General features: G+C 43.6%; 1 protein-coding gene across 1 annotated transcript in view; it reads left to right on the top strand.

The window, feature by feature from the left end:
* The window catches only part of TFAP2D (transcription factor AP-2 delta), a 54,324-nt gene that overhangs the window by 30,873 nt on the left and 5,044 nt on the right, over nt 1-18,407 (top strand). Inside the window, exon 7 of the mRNA XM_077811520.1 lies at nt 7,973-8,086. Within this exon, the coding sequence (XP_077667646.1) occupies nt 7,973-8,086 (114 nt within the window). The remainder of the gene's footprint in view (nt 1-7,972; nt 8,087-18,407) is intronic.

The following is an 18,407-nucleotide window of genomic DNA, read 5'->3' as shown; positions in this document are numbered from 1 at the left end:
TCCGGACCCACAATCCAGCCAGTCCATCCAGAGGCCTCATAAAGAGGTTATCTTACCCACCGCACACCCCAGCACAGATACCTCATAACCACATCATAACCTACCCCCCATTCTGTATACACGATACATTGATATGGACAAAATAAATAAAGAGGGACGTAAACGGCAGTTTGAACGGGAAGTGCTCCCTGATCCTTAATGCAACCATTGCTGCCATGACTCTATCATATTTTCAGAGTCATAGAAATGCCATATTTCCCTTCCACCAGCTAAAAGTACTTGCTATTTGGTCAGTTAACCATACCTTTAAAGGTAAAGATATCATTTATCATACCGTATGTAGGGTGACGTAGTGTTATGGACTGGCTGGTGTGTATGTAACAAATGCCCTCTACTGGACGGAATTTGAACTATACCACACAGAATCATAGGCCCTAAGATATTGTGATCCCAGATACTAGAAAAAAGGGCATCATACAAATGTCTATAATAAATAATACATCCATAATTATGCTTCTAATGAACATTCTCCATCAGCTCAAGTTTCAGAGCTGCTACTTATGGCGTAGGAGGATCTGAGCTTTAGCTTAGCAGTTGACAAGAAGTTCATAGCTGCCATGGTGTACACCATAGTGACAACTATGAAGCTCTCCATAGTTACACTCTCTGAAATTAAACTGAAATTCCTGGGCACCATAGACACTCAAGGATATGCTGTGTCTAATCTTACCTTAATCCGTTCTGACAGTTCCACTGTCCTCCACTGATTACAGTTGCTGGCTAGTTGTGGTACATCTTCCTACATGATGCCAGTGCATTCAATATCCTCTATCACTGTCTTCTGCCAGCTCGTCCTTGGCCTTCCTCATTTTCTGCTGGGGTATACCCCATTCAATGCTCACACAGCATTTCTCCCATCTTCCATACAGTGGACTGGACATGTCTCAGACACCTAAGCCTTCTTTCTTTGATTATATTGTCTAACAAACCCTGCGCTGTCAGCTACCTTACTCTCGCTTTGTTATTTTATCTTCCCATTAAATATGTAGTTGTTTTAACTAAGGAAGTAAATGAACTGGTGGGTAGGTTGCCGGGCACTGCCCTCTACTGGATACAATCAGAACTGCTTAACTGTGTATTATTGATCGAGCTGATGAGATTTTCTGAATTTCGAGTGCTTGATAAAATATGAAAAATGTTGACAAAAGTTCCCCAACAAAAATGTTCTGTTTTTTCAGTCAGCCTGTGGAAATTTCTTAACCACTGAAAAATGTCATGGAAATGTCAACATTTTTTGAAATTTTGAAAAATCAGCAAAAATGTTTTTTTTCTCCTTGTTTGATTGTTTATTTTACTACCACTAGAATTATTAACATTCTGCTGAATATTATGCTTCAGCTCAAGGAGTAGGGGACTTTGCTTACAGAGCAGTAAGGTTTGAGTTCTAGCCTTACTGACTCTGTGAAGTTTCAAATATTTATTATTTATATTCCAGTAATGCCCAGGATGATCAATTATGGACCAGAACCATTGTTCCCTCTCAGCTGTGCATGTGTACACGTGCACATAGATCCTAAACCCCGTTCACATGGTGAAACACCGCGTGCACAAACAATGAATACTACATCGGAGCCAGGCCGAAATATCGTTTACGGGTGACTTTTGACATTGTTCGCCCACCATCTAACAACACAGCCAGATTCTATTAGCTGGCAATGGGGGGAAAGGGATAACGTATAATGTATAAGCATTTTACTCGCGTGGGCGCATTTGCCTCATGACGCACAAATTTGAACTCTGCTTCAAAAATTTGCACAGAAGAAATTTTTTGTGCACACGGCCTGTCAAAAATTAGAGGGAACATCAGAACTAAATTGTACTAGGCACTGCACACACAGAACAAAAAAAGTCTGTGAACCAAGGAGTTTATAATCTAATAAGCTGTGATGCACTGTATAGGGACAATCATGAAGTTGCAGATGACCACAGATGTGTTACAGGATCAAAGGCTGTAGAACACCTGCATGCAATAGTCCAAAACTCATACCACTGACTTAAAGTGGAGAGAAACAGGATACCACTTTGATTGTCATTCACTGTAGATATAATCAAATGTTGAAAATCCATAAACACACCAGAGGCAGATAGCCCTTGATAAACTCTTTCAATTCCCCAAGGAGCCATAAAAAACAATTACTCTGTCAGAGCCACAAAGTCCACATGTAAACTTCAATTATGTACACTAGTCTAGCACAGAGCCACGTCACATGCATCCACTGTTTCAAAGCGCCTCTTTCTCAAAAGAGCAATCGAGCCCTCAGACAAGCCAGATGCACTGCAGGAATATCTACCTGTAAAAAACCTAACAAACCTCTGGCACAAAAGAGGTGATGTCCTGCTATGCCATCAGCTCTATAACTTCCACTCCATGGCATCACCATCATTCAGCTAAGGACACAAAATACAGCTATGGAACTAAGGTACTATGGCAATCAATACATTAGTGTCACTTTCATTGACACACAGATCAATCGATAGGTAGTTAACATTTGAGTGAGTTATTCTAAGCCAGCAATGGTTGCTTGCTTGCTTTCTCCAGTATTTGTTTAAGCATCAGGGAAAATAATTAGAGATTACTAAGGGTATATTTCAGAGTAGCAGCCGTGTTAGTCTGTATTCGCAAAAAGAAAAGGAGTACTTGTGGCACCTTAGAGACTAACAAATTTATTTGAGCATAAGCTTTCGTGAGCTACAGCTCACTTCATCAGATGCATTCAGTGGAAAATACAGTGGGGAGAATTATATACATAGAAAACATGAAACAATGCGTGTTACCATACAGACTGTAACCAGAGTGATCACTAAAGGTGAGCTATTACCAGCGCGGGGGGGGAGGAACCTTTTGTAGTGATAATCAAGGTGGGCCATTTCCAGCAGTTGACAAGAATGTCTGAGGAACGGGGTGGGGGTGGGGATAAACATGGGGAAATAGTTTTACTTTGGGTAATGACCCATCCACTCCCAGTCTCTACTGAAGCCTAAGTTAATTTTATCCAGTTTTCAAATTAATTCCAATTCAGCAGTCTCTCGTTGGAGTCTGTTTTTGAAGTTTTTTGTTGAAGAATTGCCACTTTTAGGTCTGTAATCGAATGACCAGAGAGATTGAAGTGTTCTCCAACTGGATTTTGAATGTTATAATTCTTGACGTCTGATTTGTGTCCATTTATTCTTTTACGTAGAGACTGTCCAGTTTGACCAATGTACATGGCAGAGGGGCATTGTTCATCACCTGAATTTAGGCCCTGTATTGAGAGAAAAATTGAGAAAACAGTGATCTGCTCACAGCTGCAGATATTCCAGGTGTAGCAAAAGAGGCTACATTCATCGAATGAAATGGTTTGCTGTGAATTCTTGACTGAGCTCTAATTTACATTAACGTACACACAAAGTGAGTCAAACTTTAGGTTGTCATTCAGGTCAGTCAGATCTGAAATTTGGGTGTGAGTTCTGGTTGGTTCTAATATCACACAGACTGGTTTGCCCATCCTTGGCAGCCAAGGAAGTGATGTTTCATGTGTGACTTGAGCAGATCTGTGGTAGAGCCACCCAGGAGTGTACATTCAGCTGTGTAGACACCCAGTCTCCCATTCGCAGACCTTCATTGCGTTTGCAAAACTGAATAGCGGGTTGGACATCTGACCACTTGCCCCATCTGATTTTCACCCAAAATTCAGCTGCAGGTGTAAAAGGGTGGATGTGCGTTTTGTGGGTGCAATGGAAAAAAAGGAGCAAATTTTGTGGCTGCAACTTGCGCCCAGCACAGGAAATAACCCTTCTGGATATGAGTACTTGTGGCACCTTAGAGACTAACAAATTTATTAGAGCATAAGCTTTCATGGGCTACAGCCCACTTCATTGGATGCATAGAATGGAACATACAGTAATATATATATATATATGTGTATATATATATATATATATATATATATACATACAGATAAGTTGGAAGTTACCATACAAACTGTGAAAGGCAAATTAGTTAAGATGAGCTATGATCAGCAGGAGAAAAAAACTTTTGTAGTGATAATCAAGATGGCCCATTTAGACAGTTAACAAAAAGGTGTGAGGATACTTAACATGGGGAAATAGATTTAATATGTGCAATGACCCAGCCACTCCCAGTCTCTATTCAAACCCAAGTTAATGGTATCTAGTTTGCATATGAAGTCCAGCTAAAACCTCTTCAATACATCATCAAAAATTTACAACCTATCCTGAAAAATGATCCCTGACTCTCACAGATCTTGGGAGACAGGCCAGTCCTCGCTTCCAGACGGCCCCCCAACCTTAAGCAAATACTCACCAGCAACCACACGACAAAAACACTAACCCAGGAACCTATCCTTGCAACAAAGCCCGATGCCAACTCTGTCCACATATTTATTCAAGTGACACCATCATAGGACCTAATCACATTAGCCACGCCATCAGGGACTCATTCACCTGCACGTCTACCAATGTGATATATGCCATCATGTGCCAGCAATGCCCCTCTGTACATTGGCCAAACCGGACAGTCTCTACGCAAAAGAATAAGTGGACACAAATCAGACATCAGGAATCATAACATTCAAAAACCGGTAGGAGAACACTTCATCCTCTCTGGCCACTCAGTAAGATTTAGGGGTAGCAATTTTGCAACAGAAAAGCTTCAAAAACAGACTCCAAGGAGAAACTGCTGAGCTTGAATTAATATGCAGACTAGATACCATTAACCTGGGTTTGAATAGAGACTGGGGGTGGCTGGGTCATTACACATATTGAATCCATTTCCTTAAGTTAAGTATCCTCATACCTTCTTGTCAATTGTCTAAATGGGCCATCTTGATCATCACTACAAAAGGTTTTTTTCTCCTGCTGATAATAGCTCATCTTAACTAATTAGCCTTTCACAGTTTGTATGGTAACTTCCAACTTATCTGTATATATATATATATATATATATATATATATATATGTTCCATTCTATGCATCTGATGAAGTGTGCTGTAGTCCACGAAACCTTATGCTCTAATAAATTTGTTAGTCTCCAAGGTGCCACAAGTACTCCTGTTCTTTTTGCGGATATAGGCTAACACGGCTGGTATTCGGAAACCTTCTGGATATATACTCCCCGCCCCCCCCCAAGTTGTTAACAGTCCTCATTTGGCCATGATTGGAGTAAAGCATCCCTCACATCCCTGCTTGGTGCTGCTGAGACTGTGACTGTGGCCATGATGAGGAGATCTGGGGCAACTTGCCTGATACAGCTGGTGGCAAGCAAGAGAGGAAGGAGAGGGGAGGCAGTGGGTAGAGCATCGGCTAGGAATATAGCCCAGTGGGTGGCAAAGGGGCAAGCCGTGGAAGGACCCTGACCCCACTCACTCGCTCCCTGGCCTGAGTAGATGACTGGATGCAGAGCGAGGTGTACGCTGCTCATGGAAAGGAGTAGTAACTTGCTTTCCCCTAGAGAATGAGAAGTACTGTGCCTCTTGGAGTCACAATTCACTCTCTGGTCTGCTCCTGGGACAGAGTGCCCATGTGCCAACCCTTAGTCAGGGCTGCCTGCAGAATCACAGGCTGTCCCAGAGCGAGTCACTATGGAGCCCCACCGAGTCGACTTCTCTGCCTGGGAAGCCACTTTAAAGTAGGTTACTGCTCTCTGTCAGTTTTCATGTATAATGTAAAGCTGCTTTTCTCCCCCTTCAATCTGCAGTCCTATTTAACGACTTCTGACATGTCAGGAGGGAAGAGAGAGGAACTGAGCACTTGGCTCAGTTCTGACACTTGCTGTAGTCAAATCCTAACAACTTTTAAGCTGAACGTTTCCAACAGGTAGAACCTGGAGGTAGAACTGACAGGCATCCTAGGTGTGTTAGATCATGTATAAGCCAAAGCACTTGACTGATTTCTGTTGTTAAAAGAGTCTTTTTTCCCCCTCTAAGGGACTGATTCATTAAAACTGTATACTCCAGATGTAGACACTTCTCTGTAATTTTACCAGAAAAAGTGCTGAATACCTCTCTTTAGATAAAGGTCTGCACTGATGCAAACCTTTCAACAAGTCAGCTCGCAGAGCCATATTCACTGCCCCCATTTACAAGAGGCAGGCTGAGTAAACCCAGACTAGCACAGAGGTCACTAGTCTGTTATAGTTTATGGGGTTCCACCTTTAGTATAAGGGGGTTTTGGTATTGAAGATCCCAAGTTCAAACCCACTTGATGACTCCTAAGGGAATCACTTACAAAAATTTGAGCATGAGCTTTCGTGAGCTACAGCTCACGTATGTATCTGATGAAGTGAGCTGTAGCTCACGAAAGCTCATGCTCAAATAAATTGGTTAGTCGCTAAGGTGCCACAAGTACTCCTTTTCTTTTTGCGAATACAGACTAACACGGCTGTTACTCTGAAACTTACAAAAATAGCATCTAAAAGGACTCAAACTTCAGTAGACCTCAGATTCGTAGGATGAGATGATTTTAACAGCGGAGTTGTGTAATGTACGTTTGCACGCTTCCCTCCAGTGGCTGTTCTGCAAGAGGATAGCAGCCCACTATTGCTGCCAATTAATGGAGTTACTCCTTTAGCCCAAGAATAGAGATGTTAGAGCTGGTTTGAACATTTTTGTCTCAATGTTTGTGGAGACCTATTGGTTTTGAATAAGTTTTTATCAGGCATGGGAGGCAACAGAGAAAGAAAGGGGCAACTTTCTTATACTTTATAGCCTGATGGTGCGGGCCTTTGGGTGGGATATGGGAGATGCTGCTTCAAATACCTGCTCTGCCTAAGTCAGAGTGATGTGGGATGAAAAACTCTCCTCTGAATGAGGCCTAATTACCATGGATGGACACAGAGCTCAGATTTCAGCCTGAAGGGAACATTTTTACACACTTCCATTTCAGTGAAAACATTCAAAAGTTTTTGATGTGGAACAAAACCAGATTTCAAAAGTTGCTGCAAAATGGAATTACTGTCCTCCTGTCAGCCATAGAGAGAGGGCTGTGTTGGGTTGTAATAGGTCCTGGGTTCAGACCCAGTAGATGACCCACAGGTAGTCATAACATAGACATAATGAACAGCAGTGGGGGCAAATAGCTCTGGGAACATTTTGCTCCACCTTTCCCACTGCTGCATTTGGCTGCAGAGCTGAGGTTAGCAGGACCCCGGACAGGACCCAGGACTCAGGGTTAAGAGGACCCAGGACACGACCCAGGACAGGGGGCTAGGCAAGGCACTTTATGTGCAGTTAGCCAGTTTGCACGTGCAGATATCATCTTGCCTGCCTATACAGTGTCTGTATACATTTTGCAGAGAAGTTTAGGGTATGCCTAGCATGTTAACAGGCTTTCAGACATACCCTGCCAGTAGTGTAGACAAAATTTAACCCTTTAAAAGTGTGGAAGCTGGCCCAGCTAACACATCTTTAAAGGTGCTAAAACTGTTCCATTCTAGGTGCAAAAATCATGTGTAAAAACAGGTCAGGAAACCTGTTTTCCAACACAACCTATTTCTTTAGTCTAGACAGGGTCCTACAGAGAGGCTTGTGAAGATTCTGCTGACAATAGAATCTCAGGGTTGGAAGGGACCTCACGAGGTCATCTAGTCCAACCCCCTGCTCAAAGAAGAACCAATCCCCAATTTTTGCCCCAGATCCCTAAATGCCCCCCTCAAGGATTGAGCTCACAACCCTGGGCTTAGCAGGCCAATGCTCAAACCACTGAGCTATCCCTTCCCCACAATGTCTGTCTACTGATGCTTTTGGTCATTTTTTTTCTGTCATATATCATTGCACTCTAAACCATTTTTGTGCTAGGGCTGGTCTGAAAGATGCTACACCCAGTAAAGTTGAATTGTCATGATGTCTGATGTGGGTATCAGCCTCACAATGGAGATTGCATGGATCCCTTTTAAATGATTCCCCTTTTCTTTTAGACAAATATGTAAAGAATTCCAGGACCTACTGAGTCAAGACAGATCGCCCCTTGGATCCTCAAGACCAACTCCAATATTAGACCTCGACATCCAGAGACATTTAACACACTTCAGGTATGACCTTTGAAGTCGTTTTGTGGTGCAACTTCCCACAGAACGACAAAGGCTGAGGTTAACTGAATAGGAGAGATCTTGGAGAGGTGGATGGGAAGTCTTTTAAACTGGATTTCTCCCACAGCAGGGGTGGCCAACCTATGGCTCCAGAGCCACATGTGGCTCTTCAGAAGTTAATATGCGGCTCCTTGCATAGGTGCTGACTCTGGGGCTGGAGCTACAGGTGCCAACTTTTTAGCGTGCCACGGGTGCTCACTGCTCAACTCCTGGCTCTGCCCCAGGTCCTGACCCCACTCTACCCTTTCCCCCATGGCTCCTGCCCCTTCCCCCAAGCCTGCTGTGCCCTCGCTCCTCCCTCTTCCTCCCCAGAACCTCCTGCACACTGTGAAACAGCTGATTATGGTAGGCAGGAGGCATGGTGAGGGAGGGGGAAGCACTGATCAGTGGGGCTGCCGGTGGGCGGGAGGCACTGGAGGCGGGAGGGGGGAGCTGATGTGGGGCTGCTGATGTATTACTGTGGCTCTTTGGCAATGTTCATTGGTAAATTCTGGCTCCTTCTCAGGCTCAGGTTGGCCACCCCTGGTCTACAGGAACTGATAGATATTGTGTTTCTGCTCTGAAGGACAAAATTCCAAAGCTGGATCTCATAAAGACTGTGCATTCAAATACGGTGGCACCTGTTCTCTTATCTCCCCACAGTTCGGACTACAAGGGTGTGAACAGCAGGGAGATGAGCTGCAACTCCTCCACGTGGATGCTGCAGGGGTAAATTAAAAAGCTCCTAGTTTGCATTAACATAGTCCCCTTCAAACAGGGCTACTTTAATGTGAAGTAGGAGCCTTTCACTTTGCACCCACAGTGTCCACATGGGGGCGTTACAATGCAGCACGTTGGTACACACAGCTATTCACACCCCTGTAGTCCAAACTGTGGGTCAGTGGACACATCCCCTAAGAGCCACAAGAGGGGAAACATACAGAGCACCAAGGGGCCTTAACTGAGATTAGAGCCACAGTGTACAAACACGTAGTGAGAGGAAGTCCCTGCCTCAAATTGCTTATGCTATAAATAGACCAAAGGTGGAAGCAACGGCGCCAGACTGGTGGCCCCCTCACTTCGACAAAGGTTCTTGCCCCCCTTGGCTGGAGGAAAGGAAGTGTTATCCTGCCCTTTCCACTTGAGGTGCAGTGAGATTCAGGGCCAGATTTTCAAAGGTATTTAGTCACCTAAAGATGCAGCTAGACATCTAGTGGGATATTCCAAAGCACCCAGGTGCCAAATTCCTTCTGACTGAAACAGGAGCTTTTGAAAATCTCAGTAGATGCCTATCTGCATCTTTAGGTACCTTTAAAAATCAGGCCGTAAGTGACTTGGCTAAGGTCTATGGCAGAGCTGGGGGTGGAAGCCGGAGCTCCTGGTCTAATATCTTGATTACAAAATCAAGATTATTTTGATTTTGTAATCAAGATAATCTTGATTTTGTAATCAAGATATCTTGATCTATGATTATCTTGATCTAATTCCTGGTCTAATATCTTGAATACAAAATCGTCCTTCCTCTCTTCACACATAAACTAACATGAGCTTCAGGTGGGGTCTATGTCAGCCAGACAGCCCTTCAGTGTTTTCGCACAAGACAGGGATAGTAGCAGTAGAAGCTTTACATCATCCTGTTGCTACACCTCAGCCCTGACCCAGAGATTGGGAGAGGATAATCAAGTCTTCATGGCTCAGGAGTCCCTGGCCTTTCTGCCAAGACTGCCAACAAAGCTTCTGGTTACTGCCAATGGAGGAAATGGTTTCTGTGCGGTGGATATTTAACCACTGAATAACTTGATTGGAACTATCAGTTTATTTCACATAAGCCACTGAACAGCCATCAAATGGTACCTGCTAAGAGCTAGCATAAGGGAACATAAGAACATAAGAGTGGCCATACTGGGTCAGACCAGGTCCATCAAGCCCAGTATCCTGTCTTCTGACAGTGGCCAATGCCAGGTGCCCCAGAGGGAACGAACAGAACAGGTAACCATCAAGTGATCCATCCCCTGTTGCCCATTCCCAGTTTCTGGCAAACAGAGGCTAGGGACACCACAAGAGCTGCATGTAAACTGCTCCCAGAAGTAGCCATTTGGAGTGCATCATGCCAACAAATTGTATTTGGTGCTACAAAACCCAGGAACAATGATACGTGCTCTCTAGCACCGTCTACTGGCACGTTATCTATTAACTAACTACACATACCACTCTCTCTTACGGCATACTCCTATAAGAGTAATGGCTTTCAGTCCTTATCATCCTGGACCGAGTTCCCATTAATAGTCCTCTGAGCCATGCAGTATTAAGTGTCTCCCGGGGCTTGTTTCCCCTTTACTCACACCCAGATGCACACACACATAGAGCTCCCATCAATCATAAGCTGATATAAATGGGACCATCCTGTTGAGGGAACGGATAAGCCACATTATATGCACACAAAGCAAATATGACACAGTGCAGCTAATCACTGTATGTTTGCACAGTACATTAAATGGGGTTTAAAAGGGACACAGAGGGAATGGACCTAATACTGAAGTCAAGATTCCCATCCTCCCCTTTGCTGCCCTGCTACACTGGGACTTCAATCCCAACTGCCAGAATACCCTTAGGATGCTTAACTTTATTTTCAATGGGACTACTCAGTGCTTAAATTTGGGCACAAGGTTGAGTACCTTGCTGAATTGGAGCCTAAAGGCAGAACTTCCTTCACTGGTGACTTGATTGGCTTTGGCCCCGATGGGGTTTACATCAGTCAATAAGCGAGGTCAAGAGGATAAAAAATCTAGGACAATAAAATAAGAAACAGGCTTCAGCCAGACATTCCCCAGTTTAGAGAAGTGGCAGTTGTAATCTGAACCTGAGTCAGAATTTCAGATCTGTCCTCTAATTCTATAACGGGTCAAACCAATTTCTGGATCCAAACACCCTGAAACATTGGGATGGGCTTGGACCCATCTTTAAATGAAATGTTGTCCAGACTTTGATTTCAGACATTTCAGACATGGTTAAGGCTACGACTGTGTCATGGAGATCACGGAATCTGTGACTTCCATTGACCTCCATGACATTTTCTGTGCTGCGGCTGGAGCTCCCAGCCGTTCCCCCTCGCCCCCCCCAGCTCCCAGCCCCCTGCATCTCCCAACTGTGGCAGGCGGACCCTGCAGCTGCCCAGCCATGGCGGGGGACTCCCTGGAGCTCCCAGCCATGGCGGGGGGGCTCCCTGGAGCTCTCACTCACTGTAGGTGGTGGGAACCCCCCAGAGCTGCTCAGCTGCCACCTGTGGGGGACCCTGGAGCTCTCACTCACTACAGCAGCGAGGGACCTCGGAGCTCCAGCACCAGTGTGTGCTGAGCTGAACCCGCCTCCCCATTTTGTCAGGGATATTTTTAGTGAAAGTCAGGGACAGGTCTCGGCTTCTGTGAATTTTTATTTATTGCCCATGACCTGTCCGTGACTTTTATTAAAAATATCTGCATCAAAATCTTAGCCTGAGACATGGTTGCTAACATTCCAGGGTGCTGTTATGCCCTCTAGTGGTCACACAGAGAAGTAGCTGTTCATCACTATCGTCGCGATAGGAAGGGACTTGATCACGATAAGCAGAAAGGCCTCTACACTGATAAGAGAAGAAATCATCTATCCCTGTGGGAGACTCACTCCCTAATTATAGACTCTATAGGCCAGATTTACAAAAGAGCATGTTGAATGATGAGCCCTTTTGAAAATCTGGTCCTATTTGTTCAACATATTGTTAAAAAAGAATATATCCTTCTTACCTTTGACACTATTAATCACTCCTCCATTATGTGGTGTACAATGACACAAACTCAGGCTGTGAGCTTTTGTGCAGTTCACAAACTGCTTGATGAAGTGATCGCCCTATTCATTCAGGCAAGTTCTCCACTGATGTAAGTAGGTATGACTTGAGTAAAGTCAAAGATATTGCAATCATTTAGGGCAGGGATTAAATTGGCCTATACGCTGTCATAATGTCCAGGGCTTTGATGCTCATGAAATGTATTCATTATTCATTCTTATTATATACATCAACATTGCAAAATTGTTTTTTTTAAATAAATTGGTAGCCCTTTTTGATTGCAAAGATAATCATTAGTGGCATTATTTGTAACCTGAGTGACAATCGGGTGCTCAGTGCACACCAAACATAATATTTCCCAGATGAGACAATAAAACTGAGGTAATGACCACAGGCGGCCATCAAATATTCCATGACATTTTTTAACAAGAGTACAAACCTGCTGTCCCATCTATATTCCAATATAATAATCTTTCTCGGAATACATTTTACCTCCTGTACTATGAAGAAGTTTATAATGTTGCATAGCTTTCTATCCTGTGACAAAACCACTAGATACTTATTGGGGGTTACAAACTTCAGACTTGCACTAGTTGTTCTGAAAGCTCACAAACATTTTGGCAAACACTGCAAGAATATCAGGCTTTTGCCTGGAATCTCTCTCTCTGTCTCACTCTACTCTGAGCTGATAATGACTTTAGGTGGAAAACATACAAAACTGATATAGTTTCACTCAAGTTTAGTATAGCCATAGTGGACTGGAAACTTCTGTTTACTTTCTCTCATAAGGCAAGAACAAGCGAATGTGGAATGAAATTGGAAGGCGGCAAATTCAAAACTGATAAGAAGAAAAGCATTGTGAGAAAAGAGTCTAACAGGATTGAAAAAAAGACTGCACATTTACATGGACAACATAAATGTCCAGAGCTAGAATAGTAAATTTTAGGACATAAACAAGAGCATTGGAAGGGATATAAACTCTCATGCATAGAGAAGAATCTAGCCTTTATTTATTGGGTACGATGAGGAATTTTTCTCTAGGAACAAGCTTATCCCATAACTGCGAACTGCAGAGTTTCTTGCATCTGGTACTAGCCAGCATCAGTGACCAGATACTGGACAGATGGAGCACGGGTCTGACACAGTGTGGTAATTCCTGTGTTCCAGTGTTTTAATTCTTCAACCTCAGATCAGGCCGTGGCGTCTCGTGTTGAGACCCCCGTTAATCAAGATACTCAAGCATGTGTTTAAGGACAGGAATCGTCCCACTGAAGGAATAAGAGTTTCTAGGTTTGCTCAAATGCAAAACTCAAAGCTCATGCAAGCTGAAAGCAAGGAAAAGCTTCAAAGAACCACCCTGTGAGCCTGAAAACTGCTGAGTTTCACACAACTCTAGTAGACAGGCATAAACCATAGGCTCATCTACACTATTGCTACAACCACGGTTGTGCAGCTAGCTTCTGACATGCCTATCTGACCTGAATACAGAAAACACAGTTTCAGCAACTCTACACTGCAGTGTTAACTGTGTTCGACCATCCACTGATACCATGCAGCCATGTTTATATCAGTGCACTCTGGGAAAATCTGAACAATTATCCTATACTGCTTGAGTCTGGACAAAGGATTTGGGGTATTTTTCAAAATTCCCTTGTCAATGCCGTCTGAGATGGCTTCCTGCAGGGAGAATTGGGAAACAGGAAAATGCTAAACTTGGTTAAAAAAGCATAGTTAGGTTTTCCGATCTATACTACAAAAGGATCATGCTAGACCTGAGTTAAAGGATGCCAATAACATGAGTTACCTAACAGGCAGCAAACGCTGGTACATGTTGCAGAGCCATGGGTTAGGAAATGTGTTTCCGTGTCGTGTATGGATATGAACTAGGTTTGGAGTTAATCATTCCATAACCTGGCTACAAACATGATGAAAGACTTTAGTACAGACAGGACTTATGGGAGAGCTTTTGCACAGCTCGAGGCAAAATGCATCACTTAGTTCAGGAAGCGAGCATGCGAATCCTGGGAAAACTCAATGCCACCCAAAGGCTGGGGGCATTTGTGAAACCACATTGATGCCTGCCTCTCAGTGGCTTTTTGTTTGCTTCTAGTGACCAGCCCACATACAGATAGGGTGACCAGATGAAACTGACAAAATATCGGGACACGTGGGAGAGGCAAAAAAAAAGGCGGCCGGAGTGGAGTTGCTGAAGCAAAAAAAAAAAAAAAAAAAAAATGCAGCCGGAACGGCCAAAGCCGCAATATGGGGACAAATGGTGTCCCGACCATGCATCAGTCGGGACGTGGGACAAAGAACTAAAAATCCAGACAGTCCCGATTTTATCGGGCCGTCTGGTCACCCTACATACAGAAGTGTATGAGTCTGCTACTACCTTTGTTTTTTAGTTCAAGTAGTGGGGGCTCATGCATCATGATCCAGAGGGCCCAAGTTCAAGACCTGCAGTAGTGAAAACACAGTTATGAGGTCCTAATTACCCTTGCACAGGGTTTTGTCATCAAACCTGCCATAGGTGCTCTCTAGTGGTCAAACACGACTCTATGAATTTTAAATAGAAAAGAAAAATCTCTCCAAGCACAAAATTATATTTGCAAAGAAAGTACCCAAAGGGCTTCTGTAGCCTGAAAGGGCAGTGTCCATCATCCCACACTGCCTTTCACATTCTGGCTATTCTCAAAGCACTAATAAGTCACGGAAGCAAAGTAAAATGAAATGTTTTATTAGGGGATTTAAGGAAACTCCAGGCTAACATCAGCATTACAAACTTTACATGCTTCGGATTTTAAATTTAGGCCCTAGATATCATAATGGTAGCTGCTTTCAAAATAATGTTGGCATGTGAAAAAGAAAGAAAGAAAGAAAGAAAGAAAGAAAGAAAGAAAGAAAGAAAGAAAGAAAGACATTGCCAGGAAAAGTATTGTACAGTACATTTTTTAAATGGCTTTTACTAATAACAATTTAGGCCAAGATTTTCAAAGTAACTAATGACTTAGGGTATCTCAGGTTTTGGGTGCCCAGTTTGAGATACTTTAGAGAGGCCTGATATTCAGAGGGTGTGTGCTCAGTATTTCTTTAATATTAAGCCCTTTCAAGGTGTCCCAAGTGAAGCACCTGAACCCTGAGGTCTCCCAAATCACTAGTCACTTTTGCAAATCTTGGTTTAGTTTCACCGCTGTAACATGCCAGTATAGACAATGCACCAGCGCTGGGAGCGATGCCCCTCCTGGAGGTGGGTTTTTTAGAGCACTGGGAGCTGCGCCATGACCACACAAGCTGCTTTAAAGCACTTTAACGTTGCCAGTGAAGACGTGCTCATAGTTACATTGTGTTTAAACCGGTACAACTGAATCCACACTATGAGGATTGTACCACTTTAATTAAACTGATATTGTTAAAGAGGGACAACTTTTGTTTGTAGACAAGGCCTAAGCAGAGATCCCATCAGTGCGGCCTGTGCTCCTAAATTATTTAGGTACTTTTAAAATCCCACTCTTACCTTGTATTATTACTCTGAAAAATGGTACCGTAAAAATGACATCTCAGTGTTGCTAACCCTCACAGTTTTGGCATTTTACTTAAAGTTCCAGCTTCTGGAGCCAGGTGATGTGAAAATTGGCATGGTGGCATTAGAAATATTATTTTCGTGCAAGTGACACTTGTGCCAGTGGGGGGAACTGGCAAAAGAAGCAAGAAGAAAAACCTTTGGAAATCTTAAGTCAACGGAGAAATAAAATAACAGCTTGAAAACATGCAGTAAAAATAATCAGCATAATTGTGAATGAAATTGTTTTCTCCCTAACACTCTGGATGACACAAAGCAACTTTCAACAGACATTTTTTCAGCGGGCATTTTTATGGCTTGATAATCGCTGTGATTGAGGCTGTCAGTTTCCGGTGGCTGTTTGGCATGATATTGACATGATGACAAGGAAAGTGGCATGCTAGAAACCAGTAGCGTGACCAGACAGCAAATGTGAAAAATTGGGACAGGGGGTGGGGGGTAATAGGAGCCTATATAAGAAAAAGACCCAAAAATCGGGACAGTCCCTATAAAATCAGGACATCTGGTCACCCTAGAAACCAAAGGCGCAGAAATCAGGAGCAGGACTGCTGTAACTTCCTTCTTTTTCAAAGTTAAAAAAAAAAATCAGTGCAAATAGGTTTTGAAATTCAACACTTTTTTTTTAAAACTCCAGTATTACACCCAAACTCCAGAGCCGTACCGATGTTATCATTACACACCCATTTATACTGCATTTATACCACTCTCCCTTTGTTACGTCACCACCAGAATGTGCAGCAGCTGATGTCTTGATTCCATTCCTCTTGCTTATTGAAAGCTGCCTTCAGTGTAGATGCATGAACTGGAAGAAGCCAGGTGCATTAAGAAGTCTGTGGTCACATAGCTCTGGCGCCATCTAGAGCTTTCCACCTTCCTTGACCTCTTTCAGTCTGGCTTTAGGCCTGGTTTTTAGGCCTGAAATTGCATTGCTTTCCTTGGTGAGTGATCTGGTGACACTGTCCATACCGATCCTTTCTTTTTTTCTTATTAACTGTCTTTGACACCACAGGTCACAAAGCGTAGACTGTACTACTGGCCTAGGCAGCAATGAACAATAGAGTTCCTTTGGCTCGGGTTTTTTCTCATCGGCTTGCCCAAAGTCTCGTTCATGTAGTTTTGTGCAGCTATCATTTTGTCAAAGGTTTTGCGGGGGCTGTATTGCCGGTGTTGCCAGCTCTCATGGTTTTACTGTGAGTCTTGTGATATTTGATGCTTTCCTTAAAGCCCTAATTCCAGGAGTCAGGTGATTCTCTCATTGATTTAAGAGAGTAAGCTTCTAGCCCTTGTGTTTGTGGAGAAAAGCTGAGCAATGTGACCCCTAAGGTTCAAAACCCAGAAGGCAAATCAAAAGAACCTAAAAATGATTATTTTTTAAAAGCTGACTATTTTAAATTAAATCTTGTGATTCTGGGGGCCTGACTCGTGACTTCTGAACGCTTGGGGCTGGCAAGACTGCACTGCCATCAATATGCTGATGGCACTCAGTTTGAACTCTCTTTTCCATCAGACCCCGACAGCGCAGTTCCTCTGCCCAAGAGAGAGGTGCGGATGGTTGTGAATTGCCTAAAGCTCATTCAGTTTATCACCTCTGTTTTGTCTGCCACACAAGCCGGAGGTGATGTTGATGCATAGGTGGAAAGAGAACTGGGAAGGCATTTGGTTTGTTTGAGCCCTACCTCTTTCAAAGTGGTCTTCAACCTACGAGTTCTTTGGGGCCTCTATTTGCACCTGGATTCTCTAGCAGCAACAGGTGTCAAGGACAATGCTTTTCACCCACAGCCAGAAGGTTGTGACTTTTTTTTTTTTCAGATCCAGACCGCCACCTGGATATCCAGACTCTTACACTCTCTAGCCTGACCTGCTACCATATCATGTGCGCTTCTTGAGACTATCCTTGACGAACACCCAGGAACTTCAGCTAGTGCAGAACATAACAGCTCATGTGCCAAGCCGTGCATGCTGTACTATGGTGTACAGAGGGCACTAGCTTTATATTTGCTCTCTAGTGAAATTCTGAGTGTTGTCAGTCTTGTGACAAAACATTTTATGGTCTGGGGCTTGGCTGCCTTGGAGACAGTCTCTTTCCATATGGACTCTCCTGATAGGTGAAATCAGCCACAAGATTTGAGCTCTGTGGAGCAGGATGTTTTTGGGGGAGGTCCCTAGATTCTAGAACCCTTTTTTTCTGTCCCAACAGAACCCATCTTTGCTCTCCATGGTATGGAAAAGCCCATCCCTTTATGATGGCATTTTCCTATCACGTGTTTGGCTATGAAGGGAGCTGACTGGAGTAGTGTCTTTGAGCCTGGAGGCTAGCTGTATAGTTTTATAGAGTTCTCTATCCCTGTAGTATCTGACACCTTTACTCAGACTCCACACATGTTCCAGGGGGCTTCCCTATGCCACTTAACCTGAGGGAAAGTATCCGAATCAAGATCCTACAGGCAACCTGCAAATGAAATACAAAAGGACTCTTGAGGTCAATGGGAGCACTTGTGGGGTAAGGTGCCACTAGGCATGAGTCAGGAAATCAGGCTCTGTTTTAGTTCTCTCTTCAGTTGCTGGGATCTCCTCTGGGAGCTGTGTGTGGTTGCTGCCAGTCAGATGCAGCGTGTTGTGAAATTTGGATAGTCACTTATGTTTTTTGGGGATGTTCATGTTCCCAGAAGCTTGGGAAGTGGGTGCCTGTTTCTGTTTTTGCTTTTTTAATTAGGGTATTAAAAATTGGTGCAGATGGCACCACTCATGAAGAGTGAGCATGTTTCTTTTGCGATGCAATGGACGCCACCCGCCTGGGGTGAGCAGGAGTGCTCGAGGTAGCTGCCAAACTAGAGTCCAAGCCTTCAGGCACACTGTGATGTTTTAATTTTAAGTAAGGACATCGT

The sequence above is a fragment of the Eretmochelys imbricata genome, chromosome 3 (genome assembly GCF_965152235.1).
Source record: "Eretmochelys imbricata isolate rEreImb1 chromosome 3, rEreImb1.hap1, whole genome shotgun sequence".
Lineage (NCBI taxonomy): Eukaryota > Metazoa > Chordata > Testudines > Cheloniidae > Eretmochelys > Eretmochelys imbricata.
The sequence above is the reverse complement of the archived record's forward strand: the minus strand, read 5'-3'. Positions and strand labels throughout refer to the sequence as shown.